This window comes from Vipera ursinii (genome assembly GCF_947247035.1).
Source record: "Vipera ursinii genome assembly, chromosome: 5".
NCBI lineage: Eukaryota > Metazoa > Chordata > Lepidosauria > Squamata > Viperidae > Vipera > Vipera ursinii.
In genome coordinates, this window is record NC_139518.1 from 43,718,582 (window position 1) to 43,738,323 (window position 19,742).

Consider the following 19,742-nt stretch of genomic DNA (forward strand, 5'->3'; position numbering starts at 1 on the left):
CACATGTTTGGGGTCTCCTTTGTTTAGAGTTGAGCTCGAACTTGAAAAAGACAAAAAGAGCGAGCGAGCTGAGGAGAACGAAGCGGGAGGTTTGCTACTGGGACTCCCTAATTCCAGGAAAAAGCGACAGACAGGTAAACGTCTTCACTGAACTCAGTTGCTGAGAACTGAGCTGAATTCCCTGAGGCCAAAAATGTCATTGGGGGCCGGGTGATCATTTCTGTTTCAGCAGAAACACATTCAAAACAACAATACTAATGCCATTTATGTTAAACAGCTTGATTTTAGTGCTGACACTCGTCTGATAAGAAAAAATATATATGACACCCCCCATACACACACACACACGTTACCCCATCCTTTCGCTTTTCGCGAAAGCGTGTTAAATGCAATGTAGTGGAGTTTAAAATGTATGTGGATTCTTTGTAAAATCTGCCATACAAGAAGGGAAAATCCTTTGATATTATTGTATGGCCGGAGAAAAGAATACTAGCGGTAATTTCTTTCTTCTGTAGCAAGCGCGAAAAAAGACTCGTAGCACAAATCAGAACACCGTTAGTGCCGTCGAACGCTTTGTTTGTGCATCCAGAAAGGAAGTGGAATTCATCAGAAGGGGGAAAACAATATGCGTGGCGGCGGCGGCGGCGAGTGAAGCGCGTAAAGCGGCTTTCCTTCTCGACCACTTCTTTGAAATGCCTAAATCTGGATTTGCACTGTTGGCGAGAATGATTTCGGCGACTTGTAAAGTGCTAGATTTCGTCTTTTTAAAGGAATCTTTTAAGAAACTTAACATAGATCTACCAACTACGGATTGTATTTTCCCCCTTCCTCTTTCTCGCTTCCAAATCGCGGTTGGACTTCTATTTCTGTTTGGACCCGATCAGAAAGTTTTGGCCAGCAGATTTGGGTTATTTCTGAGAACCATCGAGAAATTCGCTCGTTGTTTCCCCCTTACCCCCCCACTGCTTTACAGTCCCTATAAGCTTCGTTTGGTGAGCCTTCTACGTTTAGTGGCAAATGCACAGCCTAAGAAAAAAAACCTATATAGTCGCCCCTCTCCCGGGCTCATCGACCCATTCCCGGGAGATCAACCCCTGTGCGTAGAATTCCCCCCCTTCTCCCCCCCCCCCCCCAATGAGGCGGTTGGAGAAATGGCTGTTGGCGAAGTGGCTGTTGGCTGGTCCCTCCACTGGACTAGACCAGTTTTTTCCAAAGGGGAGGACAGAAATAGCTTCAAAAACCCTTAAGCCGACGACATTTTATTTTAAGGGCGTTAGGCACAACTACTGTAACTTACATGAGGGAAAAGAAAAGAAAAAAGGAGTCGATGAAAAGCAGGTACCAATCTAAACGAGTTTTTCCCAAGTTGCTTCTCCCTCCCCAAAATATTTGCAGCTTCCTTCTCCATCTTGAGAACTGAAGGAAAGGTTGCTGCTGATTGGAGGACACCCCAGCTGAAGACGAAGGAAGAAGTAGTGAGCGTGCTTGGGAAAATGGTATGCTCTAATTGGACCTAAAATGCGGGGAGGCGGGTCTTGCTGCCTGATCTCTTCGGGTGAAGGTGAATTGGAGGATGTGTTTATGCAAGCTCGGCTTGGCGGCTGCTCGGGTTCGACTCGAGGCCAGTTGTGCAACAGCTGGTGGCGCTGATTAGGAGTTACGAGGCGGTCGTGTTCCCTTAAGGTTTCTAAGAACTTCGTCTGTTAAAGTCAGCGGGGTGCTGGCGTAACCGCGAAAGGTTTTGTGTCACTGAACCGAATTGCCCTAGCGCTCTGGCAACCTGAGCCTCTTTCCAGATGGGCCGCAGGGAAACAACGCGGAATTTCATTTATCAAGACACCTTACACCAGGGGTCTTCAAACTTGGCCCTTTTATGACTTGTGGACTTCAACTCCCAGAATTCCTCAGCCAGCTTTGCTGGCTGAGGAATTCTGGGAGTTGAAGTCCACAAGTCATAAAAGGGCCAAGTTTGAAGACCCCTGCCTTACACGCTCGATCCTTAGAAATACGAATACAAACGTGTATCTTAATGGCATCGAAGTCCTCCCGAAACTATAAGTGGGTCCACGTACATTCTTCACCGTGTGTAGAGCTACAATTTTGTAAGACGGAAACCCCCGTATATGAGCTTGGTTTGTTCTTAGGAAAAGAGTGCCTCTGTTGATTGATGTCCGGTGTTTGGTTTTGGAAATCTCTTCCAATAATACATTGAATTGCCGTAGAATTGTTGCGCTGGATTTATAAAACTTTACCCAGGAAAGAAAGTAATTTTGGAGGCTTCTTGCAAACCAACCAAATATGAATCTGCTTTCCCAAAATAGTATAGAGTAGCAAAGCTTCACATCATAAAACATAGATTCTCCCCCCCCCCCCCAGCTTCCATTCAATCATGTCTAATTCTCAGAGACTGTCTGGATGGGTCAGCTGCAGGGTTTTTGGCAAGGTTTTTCAGAAGTTATATGCCTCCCTCTTTCCCAGAATTGAGAGAGAGTGACTGGCCCAAGGTCACCCAACTGATTTAGTACCCAAGGTGTGAGTAGAGCTCATAGTTTCTAGCCCCATGCTTTGACCACTACATCAAATTGGCTCCCTGGTAGAAATTAAAGAACCTAAAATGTACATTTTTATAGTTGGCCTAATTTATTTTTAGATATTTTTATCCTGCCTTTATTATTTTTATAAAAACTCAAGGCAGTGAACATCCCCAATATTTCTTCCTCCTATTTTGCCCACAACAACCCTGTGAGGTAAGTCACTGGCCCAAAATCACCCAGCTAGCTTGCATGCCTGAGGCAGGACTAGATTACATTGTCTCCTTTTAAGTCGGGTGCTTTAACCTCATAGTGAAATGTAAAGCAGTAAATACTACACTACTAATTATTATCCATTATTTTGTTACTTTATATAATGATACCAGTTTTCATGATTGATCTGTTCAATGTTTGGATGAGAAAGTGATGGGAAATTCTGGCGCTATAGAGTTCTATTTGAAGAAGACTTTGCTTTTTTTTTTTCTTTTTTAGAGCAACAAAGAAGAAAATAGAGTTGCTTCATCTTAAGGAGTTATAATTTCAAATTTATGTCCAGGAAAGAAGGGATCAGAGTTCCAGGGCTAACTTGAGATGAATATGATGAAGTAGAATTAGACAGACTTAAAGGAAGTAAACATCTTTGGTTCCTGTAATTTACCTAATCATTATATGAGGACTGTACTAATTCTCTGCAATATTTGGTAGGTAAAATCAAGCAACTTAAAGTAATATTTTCACAAAAACTACAGTGGAAGTAAAGAGGCATGGAATTGATAAGTGAGATTTATCATTTTAACTCTGTGGTAAAATAATTTAGAATGCTTTAGGCTATCCACATACTTTCTACCATAATCATTAAACAGAAACATTTAATTTGCTTGCCATAAAGGGTTTTAAATGCAACAACCAGCAAAATGAATTAAGCCCAGAAATCTACTGGCAATCAATACAACGACTTCAGGAGTAGTAGTATTCTTACTTGAAAGGTACAAGACAGCTGGTTTGGAAAAGGAAGTCATCTTCTACCTAGATATGCTGGTAAACATCAGTGGGACACACAGCTAGAGAAACACTGACCTATTTTAACCATCACTTTAACATAATAAAATAGGTGCTTTGTTTTGTTAGCCCAGTGGTCTATTCAATAATGATAGTTTAAAAAATAATTGGTAAATGTTATGTCTAAACCCTGTGTATGCACATTTAGAATAGAAAAAAATTGAATCAATTTTACTTTTTTTCTTAACTTCATGAAATTTCTACTACTGTAATGGTTATCGTCTTCCAGAAAGAAACACACCTCTAGTTCATTTTGTTGTTTACTGAAATAAAACATCCATGTCTAAATAACATATTCACATTGTTTCAGATTCAAGGGTTTTAGTGGTGTTCAGGTTCAAGTGTTAAACTGAGAAAGAACTTCCGTTTTGTTAATTCAGAAATTAAAGGAATGAATATTTGTTAACCTAAGTAGAATTGATACAATTTGCATGAGTTGAAGAGGACAGGACTAAATGAAAAGACTTTTGATCTTACTCTTTATGCTTATCTACCTTGCCTCAATTGTTGGATGGCTGCCAGTAATCATTAATACGTCAGCAGTCCAATTATAGGCTTCTAAGATTTTCTGGATTACTATTTCATATTTATTTTCTCTCAGGTCATGGTTTTAACGATAGATAAACATAAAATTCACTACAGCCTACTTAAGAAAATCTTCAAATATTACAATACAAATGTTTCTCATGTATCTTCACTAATTCTATTGATAATATTTTTTCTACAATACCAAATAGAGTTCAAATGAATTATTTGTAATTACTAAAGCCCTGTTAGCTTATGCTGACCAGGGTGGTCAGTAACTAGGCATATTTTCCAAGAGAATTCTGTAGGTTTTCTTTTTCTTTCTCCCAGTTTTCCCACTAGAGATCTATAAAGAAAAATTACTAGTATTTTTAAATAGTGGGTCCAGTGTGAGAATGGAGATGTTTGGATGCAAAACTATCCCCATCTTGCTTCTGTATCTTTCATTTTGATGTATATTGGATGTATATGCAAACAGTTCTTCATAGCTAAAGTGAAAGTGATACTTATGAGGTTGTAGGCAATTCTCCCTCCCCATAACACCTCTTCATGTAATAGTATTTAATCTCCCTTCAAAGGTCTTTCATTCATTTATTCAATATATTCTGTAAAATATTCATGTGTTAAAGAACTATCAGGATTGGTTAGTTTAGCAAAATAGCTTTAAGACAGGAGAGTTTAGCTTTTGAGAAATGTTTTGATCCTTTTGACTAAGCAACACTAGTCCTTATTGCATGGCTAACCCAATGTTTTATTTATTGTAATAATGTCTTTGTACAGTAGTCTGAAATATTTTTAAAATATCTGTTTTTAGCACCAAGAAGATATTCATCACATCTATTCTCCATGATTGCATAAACAGTTGATGTAACCATGGTACTAATACTGGGGCGCAGATTGAACAGAGGGGATAATCGGGTCCAAGAATCCCCAGTCACCAAGCGTAAAGTTTTTGAAATGGACCCAAAGTCTTTATCAGGCCATGAGTTCTTTGACTTTTCTTCTGGATCATCCCATGCTGAAAGCATACTTCAGATCTTCAATGAATTTCGTGACAGTCGCTTGTTCACAGATGTAATAATCTGTGTTGAAGGCAGAGAATTTCCCTGTCATCGTGCTGTTCTTTCAGCTTGCAGCAGCTACTTCCGAGCTATGTTTTGCAATGATCACAGAGAAAGCCGGGAGATGTTGGTAGAAATTAATGGAATTTTTGCTGAAGCCATGGATTGTTTTTTACAATATGTATATACAGGCAAGGTAAAAATCACCACAGATAACGTGCAGTACCTGTTTGAAACGTCAAGTCTGTTTCAGATAAGCGTTTTGCGTGATGCATGTGCTAAGTTCCTAGAAGAGCAGCTAGATCCTTGTAACTGTCTAGGAATTCAACGTTTTGCTGATACACATTCTCTGAAAACACTCTTTACAAAATGCAAAAATTTTGCACTGCAAAATTTTGAAGATGTGGCCCAGCATGAAGAATTTCTTGAGCTTGGAAAGGATGAACTTATTGATTACATTTGCAGTGATGAACTGGTTATAAGCAAAGAGGAGATGGTGTTTGAAGCAGTTATGCATTGGGTGTACCGGGCTGTGGAATCCAGGCGCTCAGTTCTACAAGAAATTCTCACACATGTGAGACTGCCTTTGTTACATCCTAACTACTTTGTTCAGACAGTGGAGGTAGATCAGTTGATCCAAAATTCACCTGAATGTTACCAATTGTTGCATGAAGCAAGAAGGTACCATGTCCTTGGAAATGAAATGATGTCTCCAAGAACTAGACCACGAAGGTAAGATGATCTGCAGAGTAGCTCTCTGTTGCATTCCAGAATAGTTTCTTCATTATACTTCTATTCAGGGTGTTCAGCTACTATATAGTTCGATTTGCACATGGAAAAGTGTGTATGCTGCTCAGTCACTACTATTTAACTGCCTATGCTAAAGGGAGTAATTAAGTGATTTCTGTTTGCTGGTCATGTTGTCCTATGTGAACCACAGTCCCCAAAAAAAAACCTAGAGAGTGCCAGCTTAGATGGAGCTTACAGGTTTACTTCACTATTGTCACTAGTAGGAAGGATCAAGCTGGTGTGCCTTGTTGCTCAATTCTATTCTCATTCATATACTGACTTAAATTCATTCTGTCTAATTATTTACTTCTGACCTGAGCCAGTACTATCAGTCAGTAAAGGTATATCTGGAAATCATCAGGTTGCTTAACAATGTTTTCAAATGTGTATGTCGTTTAGGAAGAGTTTTTCTTGCCTCACTATTTGGTTAATATGAGAACCTTTTCCAAATGTTTATTTAAGTGGGCAAGACTTTAGATCTTTTTCTTAAATATAATGCTTCAGTCAATTTTAGGTAGTGTTGCTAAAATGTTAAAAGTATTGAAAGTATAAATATATTTTGTGTTTATAGATCAACTGGCTACTCTGAAGTTATAGTTGTTGTTGGAGGTTGTGAGCGTGTTGGGGGATTTAATTTGCCATATACAGAATGTTATGACCCAATGACAGGAGAGTGGAAATCCCTGGCAAAATTACCAGAATTTACAAAATCTGAGTATGCAGTTTGTGCTTTGAGGAATGACATCCTTGTTTCAGGTAATAATTTTATTTGGGGGGAGGGAGGTGTAATACCGTAGAAAAAATACTGCTATTTTAAAGAATGTGTCTTTTTAATATCTATTTTACTATCAATGTGCATTGGAAAATAGCTCAATAAAGTGAACATAGAGGTGACTTATGTATCCATTTCTGAATAACTCTGAAAAGTCTTCATTTATATATGTTAATTTCAAATGTAAGGTATGTTCAACTTCTGTGTTCAACCTGTATATCTATCTGATCTGGTTTTCACTGAAATATTATTCCAGAAAATGTTCTTTGATTAGAAGAGTTTTATATCCATTACTTTGTGGTCAAGAAGTTTTGAAAGTATATAATTGTTCTGCATTTTATCTTTAGTAGTATAAACTAGAGGTTTACAAAGCATTTCACATTGAAACAGTTTGAATTTGATGTGGTCATTTTGAAAACTCTGGCAGCATTTTGTATTCAGAACAGATATTTTAAGCTTTCTGAATCTCAAACAATTTCAAAACGGTCAAAGCAACATATCTAGCTTGAAAGAACCTTTCCAGATTCATAACAGAACATTTCAAACTTCAAACATTTCATACTCATTAGAAGGCTTTATAAACTTCTCCCTGCAACATAGTAATGCATTTTCCACAGTGAGGCCCAATAGTGACAATGCTTATCTAATAATAACCAAGTTTTTTTTTCCAATAAGGTGGAAGAATCAATAGCCGTGATGTATGGATTTATAATTCTCAACTTAACATTTGGATCAGAGTCGCTTCTTTAAATAAAGGGAGATGGCGCCATAAAATGGCTGTCCTCCTTGGCAAGGTAAGAGATCTTTATTAAAGATACTTAATTTCTTAAATATGGTTGCAATAAAACACTAACACAAAATCACATTGAATTCTCTGTCTTAAAGATGAGGTTTGGTGTTGAAACATGTCATTTTAATCTGGTTTGTGGATATACTGTATACATTTGATGCAGAGTTGCTGTTGAAAATGGGTTTTTCAGTGTCACTTTTCTTATTTAACAAGCAGCCTTACTTATATCTTATTATGATAGACACACACACACAGAGAGAGAGAGAGAGAGAGAGTGAGAGAGAGAAACACATACTTTTTATAGCCAAAGGACAGAAACAGAACATATTGAATAACCTCAAGATAGCAAGTAAATGAAGTTATAAATATGGGATACGTTGTGTTTCATGTTTTCTGTTTTCTGCTGCTACACAATATTGGATATAGTCCGAGTTGAAGAGAATTTGAAGTCACGTGAAGTGTTGCATGTTCTTCCTGGGTGATGGAACCAGAAGTAAAATAGGCATTACAAATGTCCTTTCAGGTTTTGTGTAACTGCATTTCTGTCACTAAAAAAATTAAACACATGTGGATAACGTTTTCTACATATTCTAACAGGTCTATGTGGTTGGAGGATATGATGGGCAAAATCGGCTGAGTAGTGTGGAGTGTTATGACTCTTTTTCCAATCGATGGACAGAGGTAGCTTCACTTAAAGAAGCTGTCAGTTCTCCAGCAGTTACCAGTTGTGTGGGCAAACTGTTCGTGATTGGTGGAGGTCCAGATGATAACACATGCTCTGATAAGGTTTGGTATTTGAATTAATTTTTCCCACATTAGTAATATTTAAAAATAATATTTTTAAACTACACACACACACACACACACACACACACACACACACAGAAGTAAATAACCCTGTATAAAGTGCTAAAAAAGTAAGAGGGTAATGAAAGAAATTAAAACTATGGAATAAGTAAATAAAAAGAAATAGAACTAACTATATCATTTGCTATTTTTCCATATATTTCTATCCTTGCAAAGCATTTTTGCTCCCACTTTGTCCATGTATCACTTCATATATTCTCAGTTCTTTCATTTTTTCCTTTTTCCCCCGAATTAATCTTCATTTATTCACTTGTATGACCAGATCATTTGTATCTACTTCTAGTGGTTTCTCATTTGTGAATAAAATCCATAGTCAATCATCACCATTCATTCTTGACTCCTTTTTTTAACCACACATACTTTTTATTTTATTAAAGATTATAATTATAATAGGCACACTAATACAAAGATGGAAGAATAAAAAAAGAGTAGAAGGTGCAGAAAAAATAGAAAAAGAAGAAAAAGAATATAGTATAGAAAAAGTAAAGAAATATATAAAGAAGCTACTCCCCACCTTCATCACAAGTATAAACAACTTTAGCAACTTACAACTTCCTCTTAAAATACAAGAAATGATTCCTTCTCATACTCCATCTCCTCTATAAATAAATTAATAAAGTATGGTCATTTTAGCCATAGTGTCAGCAAAAATTCCATTAAGGGATACCAGAAATAGCAATATATCTTGCTCATAAATAACTTCTTTATTTGTTAAATTACCGTAGTTTCCGGCGTATAAGACGACTTTTTAACCCATGAAAATCTCAAAAGTCAGGGGTCGTCGTTGGGTATTGTTGTAGATTGTGATGTTAAAGAAACTAATTTGATGTTGAATATGATAGCAGCACGGTTACTGGTGGGACAATATTGGAAGAAGGATAGTTTGCCTACTATAGAAGAATGGGTGTTTAAAGTTTCGAATCTTGCAGAAATAAGATTTCTGCTTATTTGAAAGATCATTCACAGGAAAGATATATTTCAGTTTGGAGGAGATGGATAGATTATATTCAGAATAAATATGGGACTAAAAAGTTTCATTTAGCTTATGAGTAGATTTTAGAGGGATATTGTTATCTTAGTGTTAGTACTTTGTATGTATCTATGTTAAAGAGGAGTTAAAGCACATTATGAATTTGGTTAATTGTATATTATGGATAATTCTTATTTAGAATATGATTATTATAACTATAATCCTGTATTTAGCTCTGGGAAGTGGGGGGGAAAGTGGGGTGGTTTGGGTTGGGGGGGATTTGGGGATATATTGTAAAATCTTGTTTCTGTAAAACTCTTTAATAAAATAAATAAATTAATTAATAAAGTATGGTCATTTTAGCCATGGTGTCAGCAAAAATTCCATTAAGGGATACCAGAAATAGCAATATATCTTGCTCATAAATAACTTCTTTGTTAAATTACCGTAGTTTCCGGCGTATAAGACGACTTTTTAACCCATGAAAATCTTCTCAAAAGTCAGGGGTTGTCTTATACGCCGGGTGCTGAAACTTTAGGGACAGGGCTGGCTGGAAAACCTGGAGCGGATCTTCCATTTAGTCTGCGCAGGGAAAGCGGGACCAATTTGAGAAGAAGCTGCAGTCTGTGATTTTTTACAGGCTGGGGTCTGGGCGTCTTTCCTTCTAAAGTTGAAGAGCAGCTGTAGTCTATCCCAACTTGAAAGGCAGGTGGGGAACACCGTAGCCAGAGCAGCTGCTTAGCTCTAAGGACACATTTGACTCAGGAACTGGGCGGGCTGGCTGGAAAACCTGAAGCGGATATCCCATTTGGTCTTTTTTTTTAATCCCATTTATATCCCGCCCTTCTCCGAAGACTCAGGGCGGCTTACAATTTAAAGCACAAATCAATGTGCTTAGCAATAGCCTTCATTCTATGTATATGCCTGCTTATTAGAGCTTTCACACACACACACCCCAAGCAGCATTATTACAAAGTCATCTTATTGCTCCCAACAATCTGGGTCCTCATTTTACCTACCTCGGAAGGATGGAAGGCTGAGTCAACCTTGAGCCTGGTGGGATGTGAACCTGCACTAATTGCAGGCAGCTGGTGTTACTTAAGGCTCTGCGCAGGGAAAGCTTTAGAGTGAATTAGGAAAAGTGAAAAAGTGAATTAGGAAAATAGGAAATGGTTGCTGGAATTGGGTATGTGTAGTTTAATGAAGAGAAGGTTGAGGGGTGACATGATAGCAGTGATCCAATATCTCAGGGGCTGCCACAAAGAAGAGGGAGCCAAGCTATTCTCCAAAGCACCTGAAAGCAGGACAAGAAGCAATGGATGGAAACTAGTCAAGGAGAGAAGCAACCTAGAACTAAGGAGAAACTTCCTGACAGAACAATTAACCAGTGGAACAACCTGCCTCCAGAAGTGGTGAATGCTCCAACAATGGAAGTTTTTAAGAAGAGACTGGACAGCCATTTGTCTGAAATGGTATAGGGTTTCCTGCCTGAGCAGGGGGTTGGACTAGATGACCTCCAAGGTCCCTTCCAACTTATTATTATTATTATTATTATTATTATTATTATTATTATTATTATTATTATTATTATTATTATTATTAAGTTTAATCCACTTGCACTGTTTTATGTTTACATGTTTGATGACAAACAGCCTCAGTGCTTTTTTGTAAAAGAAAAAGGTGCTGGAACTCACACATGTCATACAACCTGCCTTGCCTACCCTACAAGGTTCCATCCAAAAAAGGTGCCGGAACTCCGTTCTGAGCGTTCTATGAGAAAAAAAGCCCTGAACAGCCTTATGTTTATAAGTGACAGTTTTCCTACTAAGTATCTGCATGTCATAAGCATTTGAATTAAAATTACCATATTAAAATGAAATCTGATGTTTTTTAATTTTTATTTGGTGTGCGTTGGAAGAGGGGTAGTCTTATACGGCGAGTATAGCCCAAACCCTATAATTTAACAGGAAATGTAGGGGGTCGTCTTATACGCCCAGTCGTCTTATACACCGGAAAATACGGTAATTTGCTGCCCATCTCAATGGCAGTTTACAACAGTAAAATGGGGAAAAATAATAAAAAATGTAAGCATAATAGCAAAGCAATGAAACAATAAAAATAAAAGTGTAACAATATGAATTAAAAGATGGGCAGAGGGGAAGCAGGAAGTGCAGCCTCCATTGTGGTGCTCTCCCCTTTTGGGTCCCCAGGCTAACAGACAGAGCCAAGTCTTCTGGCCCTTGTGGAATGATAGAAAGGTTGGGGCGAACCTCACCCCAGCAGGGTAGGATGTTCCAGAGAGCTTTATATTTTATAACTTTATACTATTGCAGAAGTTTTCTTATTTTTTTCTTTGTCCTTTCTCACAAAATTCTTCAAAACAAGCATGTTTTATAAATCCAATATAGGAAAATTATCCAGTTTACTCTCTTGGTTTATTATTTGCATATCCATTTTAATTATTAAACATCAGCCATTTCCTTTGTTTGTGGAGTGTCACATCTTTTTCCATGTCAAGAATGGAAAAGATACCCTCGACTCAGCTTCAGTCTTGTCTTGTAAAACCTGTTCCTCTTCCATAACATCTTTTAGTCAGTCCCTCCATAGAGTCACGTGTCTCTGATAACACATTTAATATTAACTTCTGAACCCATTTTTCAAAATAATGTCAGTTAGACTATTCTGCTCCATTCTGTAAATGTAAATCAAGTCTGTTTTTTTAATTATAATGTTTAATTACCTTTAGTGTCCAATTTTTAAAATCTTACTTTAAAAAAAAAAAAGCATTGTTCCACAGGAAGGATTCTTTATAATAAATTCCTAACTCTTATTTCAAATTTATCTGAACCCTTGGTCTGTTTGTAACTTTCTAAAATCAAAATTTTAATCATCATGTTTATTGGTTGGTTATTCCAAAAATTGTTTTTAATTTTAAATTGTAAATTTTTGTTTTGCTGAGAATTGAAGGGACACGCAGCCAGTGCTGTCAAACTTGCCAATCCAAAGGTTTTTAACCAAAAAGCAGTTAACAAATAATTTTAATTTTGAAAGTGATTTGAAAATAAATATGCCAACCCGGTGTCCTTTTAAAGACAGTGGACTGTGGTTTGAGCACAATGGCTACTCCCTCATGTCCCACAGCTCTAAAACCTCAAGAGACTGCAATCTTGCAATCTCCTCCCAAGGAACAGCTGTCTGCAGCACATCTTAAGTTTCCTTGTCCAGAGAGATTCATAATGCCAATTGCTACTTCTCTGATCCAATGTACTACTGATTGCTTGACTTATTTTTGAACCATTATGTAAAATAATACATTTTACACATTTTGCAACTGTTGTTAAATGTTGTTGGTTTAAAGGGAATTCTTTTAACAGGAGTACAACTGAGGACAACTTGAGCCTATTTTACTCTTGGGTGAAGATTAGGTAAAGGCAGCATCATGACTGCAGGGGGAAAAAAAGGTTGCCAAGGCGGATTTATGCTGTGGTTCAGTATAAGTGATAACAGAGCTTGAAAGTGATGATTGCTCTGCAACAAATAGTTTTCACTACTTATACATGAACAAAGAGAGAGAGATTCCTCAATTTGGTCAAGGTTCAGTGGCTCCAGATTAGGAAGCCTAATGGCTTACAAGAGTCTGCAGGCCAGAATATTTTCCTTTCAGAATTTCACATATTAAACTGACTTGCTTTCCAGTTTATATTTTAAAATGCACTTTAAACCATAAGTTTAACTATGTTGGATCCAGATAACAAACACACTGAATAGCAAAGAATTTAAAAGCAAGCTTGCTACAAAAGGTGAGAGGGCATATATATGAACCCAGGGAAAGGCAAGTCTTATTTTTCTCAGGATAAACTGTGATTCATTAAGACATTCAAGTACATCTTTTATTTTTAAACAATTATACTTGCTAACTAAGCCAAAAAGAAAGTGCAAATTTTATAATTCTTATGGTAAATGAAGGATAATCTTTGATTTGCTCATTATTTATTACATCACAGTGAATGATGTTAAGAATCAAAGGAAGCGGAATTTATAAGTACTATATAATATACCAAAGAGGTGCTAAAAACTAACATGTATTTCCTTCTCTTAAGGTTCAGTCGTATGATCCTGATACTAATTCTTGGCTCCTCCGTGCAACAATCCCCATTGCGAAGAGATGTATTACAGCTGTATCATTGAACAATCTCATTTATGTTGCTGGAGGACTCACAAAAGTGATATATTGCTATGATCCACTTGAAGATTATTGGATGCATGTGCAGAACACGTTTAGCAGACAGGTAACAACTAAAAAAAGGCTCATATGTACAAATAAAAATATGTTAACATAACATGATTAAGTGCAAAATTAGGAAATCTTTTTATTTCTGTGATACATATTTGCTTTTCATGAAATTGATACTGGAGCATTTGGGTTTTATTCCATAGGACAAAGTGAATTTTGCCATCATGCTGTAAAGAAGTAAGCAAGTTTTTCCAATTTAGGTCTCCAAATATACTGGATTTATTGGCTAGCATCATAATTTCGATGGGAAATTATGGAAGTCCAATATATTTGGAGGGCACAAAATGGGAAAGTTTGGCTTAAAGGTATAATTCAGCATAAGAATAACTGAAATATCTGGAAAGTATTATGATGGTGCTATCCTGGAAGTTTGCAGAAACCATCTCTGGACTGAGCTTGATACTTGATGGTTTTCATTAAAAAAAATTGCTTCATTTAGAATTTTCCCATATTAATATCTATAAGATGCAGAAAGCATGATACAAAAGTTTACTGACAGGGAATATACCAAGCCCAAGCTTAAGAAAAGAAATCTACAAAAGAATGATTTAGTACATTTCTAGCAAAGCAATTATTTTAACATAATTTCACTCTTTCTTTCTCTTTTTGATCTGATGATCAGGAAAACTGCGGTATGTCTGTCTGTAATGGGAAAATCTACATCCTTGGTGGGAGAAGAGAAAATGGAGAAGCCACAGATACTATTCTTTGTTATGACCCTGCAACAAGCATCATTACAGGAGTAGCTGCCATGCCCAGACCAGTATCATACCATGGCTGTGTGACTATTCACAGATACAATGATAAGAAGAATTTTTGAGTAAGAAATTAGGCTCATATTACTGCCAGGATTTTTAGGATTCATTTTAAGAACAGCAAAGCAGCCTTTTCCGAAGTGCCAGATGGAAAGAAACACTGTTGTGTTTGAAGTCTGAAATGTAATCAGACTTGATTGTTAAATATTTCCCATAGTTACAATTTTTAACTTCTTCTGAAATCATTAACAGTTGATGTTACTAAATAGATCATGCTCATGTCCATACTGTATTTTTTCAAGTTTATTTCAAATAGTTTCACCTGTATTTTTCATATTTTTAATGTGATAAGTACTGTTTACTGTCAATGTGAAAATGTGAGTTTATATATGATTTATGTGTAAATGGTTTAAGTAATATTTACCTTTTATTTTCTTTCATTAATTGAATTTATAGAGCCACTGTTAGAATAATGTTTAAAATATATGAAAATAATATACGTTTATGTTGTCTCACATCATCATGAAAGACTTTTCATCAGAAAGCATATTAAAAATATTTAGGTCCATCTGCATGTAGAATCACTCAGTTAAAGGGGTGTTTCATTTTTGTTAGTATGTGATTACTTTTCATTTTACTTGTAAATGAGACCTTAAAACATCTTAGTTACTTACTTAGTTATTTGCTTAGTTACTTTTTAATCTTCAGAATTTCCATCTGAAATTAAGTATCACATCATAGCTGTCCATCAGAAGCCCAAAGAAGCAATAATTAGAATTAAACTCTGCCACTCAATATGTTGGGCTTCAGTATTGTTCCCAAATGGTTAAATGGCAACTTTAGATTTAAAAAAATACAATAGTAAGGAGCTTTTGCTTAAGATACAGTAAAACCAATGAACAAGCAGTTGATTAACCATTGCCTTCTATTAAAGAATGAAGGCATCTGCCATGTAGTTGTTATTAATATTTTTCCAGGTAGCATCTCTCTCTGACATTAATCATTTTCTGAATTCTGTTTTTTCCCATAGCATACCCTGTACAACTTGAAAAAATGCCATATTTTAGTATAGGAAATGCATATTAAAACACGATTTCTAGGTGTGAAAATGATAAGTATACATGTCACCAGCACTTTTGTGTTGCATATTACTGTGATCAGTAGTCGTATGATAAGCAGTAGTTGTATGACAGTACAAGAACATGTTTTACAAGGAAAATTCATTGTTATTTTGTACATCGTTTCCTTCTTGAATATTTTCCACATAATTTTTACACTGCTGTGAATATTACGAATTTTCCTTTGAGATACTAGCATAGGTAAGTTATGTATATTCTTTTTCCATCTCTATTTTTACATCTGTTGGTTATGTTCATGTTCATACAGTTGCTTGACTAGACTATAAGCCTTAATCTCCCACATTTAACCTTATCAGAAACGGAGTGAAGCAAGTTTCCCTGAAAAATATGCCTGATGAAATAGTTTTAGTGGATTTTCAAGCAATTATATACTATGTGACATTTCTGGTACCTTGGAATTCATCATACTTTTGTTTTAACGAGGATATGGCTCAAAATCATTTATTTAGTAAGTGCTTTCTTTTCTATTTGTGTGTTTGCAGTAGGTACATTTAAATACTTTTAGCATTGACTATACAGTACTTCTATTATTGGAAGCATTTGTGCTGATGTGCAATAGATTATACATATAATTTTTCAGTAATATATGAATTAACAGTTAAATGATTTTGGTTTCTGTAACTAGAAAAATCCAGTTAAGTCGTTTTGCTCCAGCAGTGAAACAAGAATAGATTTTTGTTGAAATCAAAGGGGTTGTTTCCCCTCTTGATTTCATTGGGAAGCTATTTTGTTAGTGAAGAGAAATGCACTGCATTTCACCAATAACATAAAAATTCATTAAGGGAGAGCTGGGCAACCTGTTCCTTTGACTCTCCTTTTGCACCCCACTGTTGCAACACTGGGCACTGTTTCTGAAAACTTACAGCAATTTTTCCTGCCATTTCAAGGGCAATAGCAAACAAAAACTATGGAGTTTTCTATAGCAAGCCCTATCAAAGTTAAAAATTGGGAACTCCATGAATTCCCTTAAAAACATCCTCTTGTCCATATATGTGACATGTTCTCCTGTTTTGTAACCCTTTATTCCTTTATCCTACAAAATCCATTTCAGTGTGTCTCTTGGCCATTAAATTCGCTACTTTTGCATGAAATATATCACTTGGCAGGAGATTGTTGTTAAAACTGTAAAAACATTCATTTCTATTTTGAATGTACAAATGGCTGAACCAACTGGACTTAACAGTATCTTTTTTTTGTTGGCATCTATTTTGGAAAAGTTCCATTTAAAAACATAGATACGGTATGGTAATGGTATATGTACCTCTACTTGGCATGTTTGCTTGCTTATTTTCAGCTATAGTGAAGATATTTTTTTTTCCTTAAAACCACCTTGCAACTACTGTTGGGTCGTATTTGACTATAATTAACTTCCAAGAAATTCCTGTTAATAGTTCTGAATGAACCAAGTTGCAAATATCTATTTGAAAATGTCAACCAATGCATGTCACTTGTTTATGCAGTTTCATAGATTGTGCCAAATAAATCTTGCTTGCCATCTACAGGAAATTTGCCCTATTTTACATTTTGGTTATTTCTATTTTAATTTCACATGCTTACTGTTTTGCTTAAATCCACTCAATCCAATTGAAAGGAGCATAGCAGGAAAAAAAGTCACCTTATAGATATTTACATATTTCAGTAAGAATCACTACAGGTATATAATCTATAGTTTACTTGATTTTATTGTAATATACTGGATTTTCCCCCCTATAACTAGTCACTGGCCTACATTTTGATGCTAACAGTTGCCCATTGTTTGATTACAGTTGTCAGCACCTTAGACTCATAAGGCCCATATACTTTTGTAGCATAGCGTTTATAAGCCCATTCTCTTAAAAACTCAGTAACTCAAGGGAAACATCTTTTCATAACCTTAAAGCATCCTTTTGCAAGTCATTGTTTCAAAAGCCATTTCCATTTGTGTGTACTTGCAGAGCTGCTTTGTTTTGTTAGTATGTCCCAGTTGAAGTATCTGAGTATGTAACATGCACACTCAGACAGCTGGGATGTGATGTGCAATCTCTCTGGAAGACAGATGACTGAATACTTTGAAAGGGTTTAATCCACACAGGCCAATGATTTACTATGCATTTCTCCCAAATGCTTTGCAAAATCTTGCCATGTTACTTCATCAGAGTTGTGGAATCTGTATTCTTAATCAGACATCCTGCTAACTTATCCCAATCTTTGAAAAAGAAAGCATTTTCCTTTGGCCTTTTCATCCCTTTATATAATTCTACCATGTGTAAAAAGTGAACAGTGTAATAAGTAGAATATAAAGTAATCTCTCAATAAATTTATGCCCGATGTTATATTTAAAAAGTCTATGCAACTATTCTGAGGGAAAAATAAAGCAGATGACTTTTATTCAAATATACCTAGAATTATTTTCACAAAGTTCCAATTTTTGTAAATAGTAACCATTGTTAATGTCTAATGTATACTAAGTTTTTGTAGGTTGAATAATTGCAAACCAGCAACTAATCTTGATCTTGCAGTTTTTGTGTGCTTTATATTGTAAATAAAAATGGTTTTGTTACTATTTCTAAGATGCATATTTAATGTGTATTTAAAACTGTACTATTCTGTAATACTCTGTACTTAGCCTTTTATAGTTGTGGAACAGCAACCTGCTTGTGATTTTGACAGGTTTTTTTTCTGTTTACATTAAAATTGAAAGAAATGGTTGTAACAAATGCAGAGAATGAATGTACACAATAGTAATTCAGTAGATAACAAATGTGCATGTTTAATATATATTTCAGGATGTCCAGGTAATGTATATGCCCCACAAAACATATGTGCTGCACAAATTATTCATTTACTCCAAAGGCAGTCCCATCATATTCAGTTTTCCTTATTTCCACATTTGGTATTAAGAATCTGCTACTAATTGCAGTTTTCCTATTGTGTGTGTGTGTGTGGGGGGGGAATTACTCACTGTAGAAACTGACTTTCTATCCTTCGCAGATTGCTTGATCTTTGTTAATGAAGATCTTTCATTTGTGAAGGATTCCAAAATGGTTGGAATCTAGGCAGCAGCATGCTAATACTAAACAAAACAATTTGCATGTGAAATTTTAAAAATAGCTGAATATTAACTCGGAAAATGTATTGATCACTGAATTATGTGTCTGAAGTTATCCTGGAAATACTTTTAATTACATTGCTACCTAGTTCTTAAAAGATTGCATCTATATGAGCACCTTCCTGAAAATTTAGCACAGGGCTGAACAATATATATGTCTGGTGACACTTCAACATCCCATTTTCAAAAGCCCAACAAACCTGACTATGTTGACAGCATGATTTTTATTTTGTTTTTGTTTTTGAAATACCATTAGAAATGGAAGCAGAAGGTCTCTAGGAGTTAAATTCTATTTATACCTTTAATCTGCCCAAATGAGCAGAAATCTATCACTTCCTATGAGATCCCCAGGCAATCTTGTATCTAACCAAGGAAGAGTGCAGCAATCTCCAATTCTTGGAAAGCCACCCATCTCTATTATAGCATATTCTATTTCACTGCATCATCGCGTATCCTATCATGTTTGAAAATCATGGAAAATTTACAAGAGGGAGTTAACCATCCTGAGTTACATGAAGGTAGACCAAGTTAAGTTTCACTTTTTCTGATACAAAATTTGTCCTTTATGAATTTCCTGTTATAGAAGGATTTAGCTGAAAAATGAACACTCTGAAAATACACTTTTTTCTCTTGTCAACTTTTGTGAATAGAGAAATACTACAGGTTAGATGACAGCTAACCTCATATGAAACTTACTGGGTGAAGTCTTCAGTTATACCATAAAACACTGAACTAGGGACAGTAATTCTAATGATTTGGTCATTTTTATTGTACTTACCAATATGCTTTATAATCATACTGTCATCTTTTATTGAATTTATTTTTTTTAGCTTGCATTATGATACTGGAGTGTATCGGTAGGTATTTTAATGTTATGTGTATGTATTTATAGGTATGTGTGATTTTTTTTGATGATTGCTTATAAATGATTCTTTTAAAAGCTACTATGGGTTGTAGCAAAATGTGAGGGTGAAAAGCATTTGATTGTAGTTTATTTGCATAATTAATCCAAAGAACTGAACTGTATATTGTAAATAAATCCATTTTAGTATAATCTTTCCCCCAAAGACAAATTCAGAATAAACATTGCTAATTTGCATCA

At 35.7% G+C, this 19,742-nt stretch overlaps 1 protein-coding gene across 2 annotated transcripts; it reads left to right on the top strand.

Moving 5' to 3' along the window:
• On the top strand, positions 1 to 19,742 carry KLHL24 (kelch like family member 24). Of its 2 annotated transcripts, XM_083363380.1 has the most exons (8): positions 18 to 134; positions 3,024 to 3,232; positions 4,930 to 5,908; positions 6,537 to 6,721; positions 7,413 to 7,531; positions 8,125 to 8,313; positions 13,465 to 13,653; positions 14,281 to 19,742. In XM_083363380.1, the coding sequence occupies exons 3-8, from the start codon at positions 4,989 to 4,991 to the stop codon at positions 14,476 to 14,478; spliced, it is 1,800 nt and encodes a 599-aa protein (XP_083219506.1). In that variant the 5' UTR covers positions 18 to 134; positions 3,024 to 3,232; positions 4,930 to 4,988; the 3' UTR covers positions 14,479 to 19,742. The 2 variants fall into 2 exon arrangements, with proteins under 2 accessions (XP_083219507.1, XP_083219506.1); XM_083363381.1 differs by lacking the exon at positions 3,024 to 3,232 and having other exon boundaries at positions 1 to 134.

What these genes read in the sequence shown, in the direction of transcription:
- KLHL24 (XM_083363381.1), top strand. Translation starts at nt 4,989, where the DNA reads ATGGTACTAATACTGGGGCGCAGATTGAACAGAGGGGATAATCGGGTC. An exon ending in CCAAGAACTAGACCACGAAG is followed by an intron (nt 5,909 to 6,536) that starts GTAAGATGATCT and finishes TTGTGTTTATAG; the next exon opens with ATCAACTGGCTACTCTGAAG. An exon ending in ATAACACATGCTCTGATAAG is followed by an intron (nt 8,314 to 13,464) that starts GTTTGGTATTTG and finishes CCTTCTCTTAAG; the next exon opens with GTTCAGTCGTATGATCCTGA.